At 39.4% G+C, this 8,364-nt stretch overlaps 1 protein-coding gene across 1 annotated transcript; it reads right to left on the bottom strand.

The window, feature by feature from the left end:
* Positions 1-1,401: 1,401 nt before the first annotated feature.
* On the bottom strand, positions 1,402-7,926 carry LOC110173842 (neuronal pentraxin-1-like). The gene is given in 6 exon segments (XM_020939850.2): positions 1,402-1,623; positions 3,469-3,648; positions 5,714-5,955; positions 6,691-6,733; positions 6,736-6,900; positions 7,496-7,926. Coding segments are annotated over 6 exon segments (1,269 nt in total). The 5' UTR covers positions 7,913-7,926.
* Between the last annotated feature and the right edge of the window lie 438 nt (positions 7,927-8,364).

Genomic DNA, 8,364 nt, shown 5'->3' with positions numbered 1-8,364 from the left:
AAATGTGCTGAACACGAGAACCAGCCCAAGGCACCCAGGCTTTTGTAGCAATGTTGGCAAAGTTAACGACATTCTTACAACAGAGACACTTGTAGAAGAAAAGCGACAATTACAAATCGACCATAGTCTGACTTTGCAGTGTCCTTCATCGCAGCTTCTCTCTCCTCCTCCTCCTCCTCCTCCTCAGCAGTCACAGTGCAAGATCCGGATGGGGTGGAATGGGTCAAAGTAATAATGAGTAAAATGGCTGAATCTGTTGTATAGTTGGATTTTGAATTGGCAGTAAAACAAAGTGTCAACGCCGTCAGAAGTTTAAACGGTACAGACTATGGCTTACTTGTTTAGTAAATACTGTATATAAATAAATAATAATGTAAATCCATGAATAAATACAATAGAAAAATCATTAATAAAAACTATATGTTCATTTTATGCTTGAATAAAATATATAAATATGTTTTTGTTAAAGGTGCACACACATTTCTTGTTGCGAGTCCGCCTCCTGGTTGCTCCATGGAGATGTGATTGCTTTACCTTGAATGTCCCCTCCAATGACATTATGCTTATCTGTTACCATGGAGATGAGCCACCAGGACAAGGGACAGGTCACATCTGTGGAGAGACAATCTCACTCACAGTAAGAAAGTGTATCAAGGTTTTGTTTTTTGTTTTTTTTGCTTGTAATGAAATAACTGCAAGACCAATACTAATACTATACTGTGGAACATTCTGGCAAAGCAAACGCATATCCATGGAGACGAGCAGGTTGCTGACACTCCCTTGTAAAAGTTACAAAGTGCATCTTTACATAAATTAAGTTGGAAAGGAACCTTTAGATACCAATAAAAATCATAAGAAATTGTATGTAAATGTATACTTATGCTGTGACTTAAGTGCATTGTTACATCCATACGTGTTGTGGGTGGGGTCTGTGGGAGAGGGGCAGGGGGAGTGAAAGGGGTGGATGTGGGTCCCAGAACGTCAGACATTGCCTCACAGATCCAAAACACTGACAGAAATGTGATGGACAGCGTAATCTCCTTCTCCTCAGGCAGAGCAGTTCTTATGTAATCCCTCTTTGTGAACCGTCCAAGTGTAAGGCTCGGATTGCCGGTTGCCAGTCCAAGACAAAGTAAGCCAAAAAGAAAAAGCAGAGGTGTGCATTTTAACATCCATGAAGAAAAACTCGGAAAAAATCCCACAATGATTTCTTTTTTATATCTTCAAGATGAAAAGTGTTGCACAGAAATACCTAAGAAATCCCAGATCGAAGCTTTTACTAAAAGTCAAAATAGTCTCTTAACAAAATGAAGACAAAAAAACAAAAACAAAAAAACAAAAAAAAAAAACGACAAAAGCTCGGAAAATACGGCAAGGCTTTTTTTAAAAGTTCAGGTCAGTTTAGTTGTTCGAACGGCACGGCTCGAATGTCCATTTGGTTGCTCCTCCGAAAATCTCGATGTTGCTTTCTGACCAGGAGAAGACGTTGCCTGCTGGTGCTTTGCTATTGCATGTGGCCAGGTTGTAGATTTCAGCTACTGTCAGTTTCCTGTTCCAGATGTTTAGGTTTGCCAGTTCGCCCACATAGGCTTGTGTCGCATCGAATCCACCTCCCAATGTGTCCTGGAGAAATAAATACACGTTAACGCTGCATTGATATTGGCTTCAATTTAAACTGGATAGTGTTATGTAACGAGTAAATACCATGCTTAATTAGTATATATTGGATTTATGAGGCATTACAATATTTTAGAACCCCTATACTTTTTAATTCAAAGGTGAAATTTGGTGTTTAAAGGTGCATTATGCAACTTCTAAGGTGGAGGATCTGCTCCATGGAGACAAGACAATTTGTTGGGTGTATTTCTTTACATGAAATATTCCATGGCATGGCATTAAACATGTCTGCTTTGCATTTATTCAATTACAGGTGTTTATAGCTAAAAAAAATCCCAGAAAAACATTAATTTTTATTATGTGCAGCGCAGCTTCTCCATAGATCTGACCATTAACTTGACTCCATTTCCACTGTGGAATACTCAAGGCAAAGCAGTGACATCTCCATGGAGATAAGCTGGTGGCAGACCCTCCACCATAAAAATTACACAATGCATTGATTGTCAGATTGCAGATCTGTTGACTTGGTTTATGGGTAATATCTTTGTAATTACTGAGCCTACCCACATGAAAAAAAAAAAAAAAAGTCTTCTCAATCAGTACAAATGACAAAAAGTTAAAAAGGACTCTAAGCCATAAAGTTTTTATTTGTGGATCCAATTTTGAACGAATAATAAGGTTCAGCATTTGGATAACTCTTTCAAAAACTGTACATCTCCCACAGAGTTATATAGGCCCCTCTGTCTGAAATTATGGCATCACCAAATCCTAGAACGTGAATGCAACCTACTGAATAAGTTTGAATTTATTTCTTTTTTGATGTCATGTCGTTCCAATTGTTTCCACTAGATGAAGTTGAAAGAGGAAAACACTGTTGTAATCTTTTGTTGTCTCCTTTGGTTGTTTCTTTCTGTTGTCTCCTTTGGTTGTAGCATATTTCAGTTCTTTGGCTCTTTTCAATAAAAACCTATCAAGCCTAACTGCATAGTCCTTCTCTATTATTGGACTTAATGTGGTGTGTTATGACCATCTGTCCAGTATTATGTAATAAACTGTAATGCAACGTCTGAACCAGTGGAGTTTTGAGGATCACAACAATCACCATCATTTCATGGTTGAAATATTTTCCATTTTAAATTCAATCTTGTATTCAATCTGCATCTTGTAGCACACAGAGCTGTTCAGTAGATACAAGATATAAATATATATAGAATATCTTTGAGGTGTAACTTGTATCCACTGAGATTTTATTGCTTTACCTAGAATGTTCCAAAGTATGGCACTGAACCATGAAGACACAACAGGTGACACCTACTGACCATGCTATGGGTTAGATCTATGAAGAGGCGAGCTCTTACATTTGAAGTACATGGTTTGCAAGATAAATAAGCACTAAAACACCTGTAATTCAATAATTGTGAGGTATATATTTTTAATGCCATACTGTGGAACATTCCAGGCCCTCCTTTTGTTATATAGCATTTTTCCACCTTAAAGGCACTCAAGGCTTTACATTAAGGAGCACACACCCATTCACACACAGACACTGGGGTAAGGCAGGTTATAGTCTTGCACAAGGACACAAAAACAGCACTTATCTATGGCAGCTGCCAAATGATGGGTTATTGGATCTAATCACTCTACCAATGATGTTTACGGCAGGATTCGTAAACCGTAAACCTTTGGGTCAGTAGTAATACAATATTTTTGGTTTAAATTATAGATCTCTATGGTAACAGTAAATGATTTTTTATCACTCTGAAACCCATGAATGTGTTTTTTTCTTTTTTCTTAGCTCCTATTTCATTAGCAGTAGAGGTCGTGTCTTGCAGGCTAGTGTCAGCTGCTCACCTGCTCTTGTCCCAGGACTAGCACCCCCTCTGGTTTGATGGGGTGGTATGGTGCCAGGTTTTCTCCATTGCCCCTCATCACACCATCCTGGAAAGCCTCCCACACCCCGTCCCGAGTGGTCCATGTGATGCAGAGGTGATGCCATTTTCCATCATTGATTAGGAATGGCAGCTTGGCAACCTGTAACAAACAATATATTTTCAATTTTCACATAATTAAAGGTCCTATATTACCCAAAATGGATTGCTGATTTAAGCCCTGTTATAATACAAACATACCCAGAGTTGTGTTTTGTTTCAGTCACGTGTTTGAGTAATTCTAGTTTATTAGTCTGTCTACAATTCTAAAACTCAAATTCTCTGTTTTACCTTGTGATGTACTACTACTATATTGTACCTTTAGTTCAGTAGAGATCAGCAATTCCAGAGGTGAAATTGTCTAAATTATTCTAGTGCCGGTGTGTGGAATTTTCATGACACAAGATGGAACAGAGTGTTTTCATATTTGAGAGAAAAACTCAATATACGCCGGATTTGTGAGATAAACATGAGTGAACAAAACACAACTCCAGTTATGTTTTTGATGAGATCAGAATATAGATCAGAAAATAGCATACTATGGGCCCTTTAAAATTCATATCACTTCTTTATACATTTTTTTGTGGTGTATATTTGTCATACCCAAATATTACAAAAATACAAGAAGTAATAGAAGAATTCAAGAGTTGAATTTGTCTGCCCATCACTGACTTAAAAAAAATTCAATCCAAAAATCTGCGAGAATTTTATGTGCAAGGAACAAATTTTTTGGAACTATCTCTATGTCACAGCTGCTGCCTGTAAACTAAACGCCAACCAAAATAAAAAAAATTAGAAAACTGTAGGTAAGATTTTTAGTCAAATTGTAAATAGAATGACGTTAAATTGGTGGTCTAATTGTCTTATGCACTTCAGATAACACACTGTTCCACTATTTCCCCATATCTTCCACAGGTTTGTCTCACATTTCTGTTCTGTTTTAACACCCCACATTTGTCACCCACATCTATTTTTATGAGGCCTCCTGCACGGCTACACAATTACACCGACAATGCTCATGACACTTGCAATATAGAATGTAAGCAGATAATTGGGTGAGGTAAAGCGCCTTTAGATTTAGATCTACAAGCGTGCTATTGGTCTAGAGTTTGGAATACAGCCCACATTTGGATTATATAGCAAAACGTATATCTAAGTAAATTAAACGTACATTCAAAACTTTTTATTTTATGTGAGTTTGACAAGTAAAATGATTTTCCAAGTGTGTTTTTTATTTTATTTTATTTTTTTATTCAAGCCATGGAAGATTTTGTTTCTCATTTTAAGTGCAAAGATGTGTTGTTTTTCTTGTTATTACACTGAACATTTCTTATTTTAATTACAAAAAGTCTGGTTCATTAGTGGATCATTTTAATTACCAAGCGAAATTCATTCAAATCAAGATAATTTTTCTTAATTCCAGCAATTTTAACTTGGCTAGAGTGTACATTTTGTAGTGTATCTATCAAATTTAAAGGTGCACTATGTAACTTTTTACCCACTTGTCCCTTTGAGATGGTGTTTTGCCAGAAATGTTTCAATATTTCTTCCAATAATATGTCATTTAACTTATCTCTCTACATGGACATAAGCAGGTGACACTACTAAATCACATGTCAGATCTGTGGAGAAGTGACCCTGCTCACAATAAGAAGGTGTGTATTTAAAGATTTTATATGACAATATGACATACTGTGGAATATTTTGGACAAAGCAGTAACATTTCCACTTTACTGAGACAAGCAGGTAGTGGAATGCACATTAGAAAAGTTACATAGTGCACTTTCGATAATAAGTAATTGTATGAAGCTACTTTGCAACTAAAAAGCTCTTCTGAGTTATAGTTAGAGGTGTAATATATGTTATTCTGTTTAATCCGAAAAAGTGAGTGAAGTCCATTCCAACAGTTATGGGTCTCTAACAAAGAACAGACTCTTGATAAAATCTTGGCTGGAGTCTATGCCAACTTATCTTTTGGTCTTACCTTTCTGTTATGATATGCAATATTTATATTATATTATATATTTTATATTATATATATATATATTTTTTTTTTCCCCCATTCAAAATACATAATATTTTATTTAGTTAATTGCTATGGTAATGGTCCTAATTTTAAACTACACTATAGTCAAATCAAATGAAACTTTTTTTTTTAGATTCCAAACCTTGTCATTGATGAGGATCTCCATTGGGTTGTTGCCCCACTCAATGAGCACCAGCTCATTGGACTGTCCTGGGACGGCGTAGGAGAAAGGCGTGCCTACTCCCGGAGAGGCATTGGACTTGATCCACAGACAGACACTGAAGGAGTACATCTCAGGCAGGCTCCTCTTGGCTTTGGCGTACATATAGTTGGTCCTCAATGGGAACGTCAACTGGAACTTTTCACTGGGTCTGCCGTCTTTACCTGTACATGTGACCAGGGTCAGGTTAGATAGCAATGGTTTTAGATTACTGTTATATATGTTTAGCTTTCCAAGTAGAGGCTGTGAGGCATTGGTAGACCAAATGGTCTACTTGAATTTAATCAATTCTATCAACTTCTAACATTTTAGGCCCGTAAGTGTATAAATTGAAATGACCTAACAGTGAGAAGGTCAGCCGTCTAGAGGTCAAACTGTCCTTCAACTCAAAAGCTCTAAAACTCTTCACACACTAAAAGCACAAAAGCAAAGTGTACACTTGTCATTTTCAACTCCTCACAAAAGCCTGGTGGTGTAGATCTATTTGACCTTCAGTTTCAAGCACGTTCTGCGGGTATTGGGTTGATATTTTCAGTGTCTGGTCTGTGTAGGCGGGCTCTACCTCCTCTTTTCTGGTTTATACAAGCCCTGTGCACGCGCCTACACGCACTAATTTATACCTGTGTAGCCTATATGCTCCAACGTGCAAAAAGTAAACTTTCCTAGAGGAAACTCATTTTAAAAATCACAAAGTGGATGAATCCAAAGAGCAAACAGGTTCTGAGATATGCAAAATAATGCAGCTTCACTCTGCTCCTCCTCAAATCCGCGCGCAACGAGGGGCTGCGGCATTTTGCGCTCTGCCTGAGTGATAGGCTCATAATGAATGATGTAACATTGTCCGTCGGGGTTAAAGCACACAGCTAAAGCGGTAGGTCGTGTGTAATCCAGGTGCGCACCTTTTTCCAGGTCCGTGATGCGGTGGTGCAGAGACGTGAGAGCGTGGACTCCACGCGGTTGCGCTGCTCCGTGTCGTTCCTGGAGCCTTTGCCCTCCTCTAGAGTGTTGACCCGGGACAGCACCTGCTTCTCCATATCGTCGATCTTATTCTGCAGCAGGTCTTTGAGGCTGTTCGCCTGCGTAGAGCCGTTGTTGCCGCGGCTGTAGTTCTGCGTCGGACAAACACGGGGTTAGAGCGGGACACGGGACACTTTTGTGCAGCGATAAACAGTCATAAACAAGCTGTCACATCAGTTTCACCGCGACACGCTGCGAAATGCTACAAAAAACACTTTCAACTCTATAGAAAAACTCTTTTCTTTCTACAAGCAACATGCAGTGTGAATTTAAGAGCGTACGGTTTACATTATTATATTACATTATTACATTAAGTCTCAGATGCCTAATATTTGTTATATCAGGAAAATCATATAAGCACTTGTTACTTCTACTATGCACTTAATCTTATGAAAATAAGATGCCACAATGAAAAAATGACACAAATGACAAGTTGCCTCAAAAAGAAGGCAATAGCACTGTAATCCTTTTTTCATTTTTTTTTTTTTTTTTCTTACTATGAGCTTCTTTTGTTAGCCCATTCTGTCACCTATGTTATAGCCTATATACTAAACTAAGCTGTCTGCATGGTTATAGCATTAAAGGCGCAATATTAAAGAAGACAGAAGGCTACAGAAACTGTAGGAGCAGATCCGAGCAGAGAGACACGTGGGTCCAGTAAAAGGTGGTATATCGCAGCGCTCCTACCTCTAGATTCTCTAGCCGCTGTTTGAGGGTCTGGAGGGTCTGTCCCAGTTGGGTGAGCGTCTCCGTAGTGCCCCGGGACACGTCTCCCATAGTGTTCTTTCCCCCCGGCCGCCTCGCGCCCTCTGCGGCTGGCGCGCTCTGACTCTCGCAGCGGTTGAGTTTGGATGTTAGTTCCCTGATTGTCTCCTTTTGGTTCATGATCGTCTCCTTCTGCTGCAGCACGGTCTCGCGCAGCTGCATCACGGTGGTCTTCAGGTCCTCTGCCGGGCCACTGTTCTGCATTGATGCCGAGCACAAGTCCATATCCTTGGGCACCGATTGGCAAATGAACTGTGTCTGTCCGAAGTCTTGAGTCGTGCTCTGTGCCAAAAACAACCACGAGGAAAGTACAAAAAGTTTCCGCGATAAGACGTCCATTGCGTTGGTTTGGTCTGGAGCTATTTATGCGAAAGAGAAACTGTGGTTTCAGCACCACGGAGCTGTCCACTGAACTGAGCGCCCTGTCTCCGCGTGCACTTTATATAGAGGCTTTGGGAAGCGCACATCTGCGCGTGCAGGAGGGAGGCGAGGGGGAGGTGGGCAACGCTGAGCAAGACCCACACGGGCCAGCCCTCTTTAAGGTCGTCCCACTCAAATCTACATTTGTAAATGTGTTAGAATTTTGCGGAGGGACTCGTGCGTCGTGCAGAAATGCCACTTGGTACTTTGCGGTAGCCACAGATTTTGAAAATTTTTAAACATGAAATTGAATCAAACGTGGCACCAAATTTTTAAGAATTTCAGTGTAAGAAAACTTTGGGAATCAGATGTATTATAAGACCGTAATTAAAACACCAGTGAACGGTACAGATCTGTGTTAGTGAATACAT

The sequence above is a fragment of the Boleophthalmus pectinirostris genome, unplaced genomic scaffold, assembly GCF_026225935.1.
Source record: "Boleophthalmus pectinirostris isolate CB_2022bp ecotype Guang Dong unplaced genomic scaffold, ASM2622593v1 HiC_scaffold_22, whole genome shotgun sequence".
Taxonomy (NCBI): domain Eukaryota; kingdom Metazoa; phylum Chordata; class Actinopteri; order Gobiiformes; family Gobiidae; genus Boleophthalmus; species Boleophthalmus pectinirostris.
This window is presented reverse-complemented; position numbering and strand designations above follow the sequence as displayed.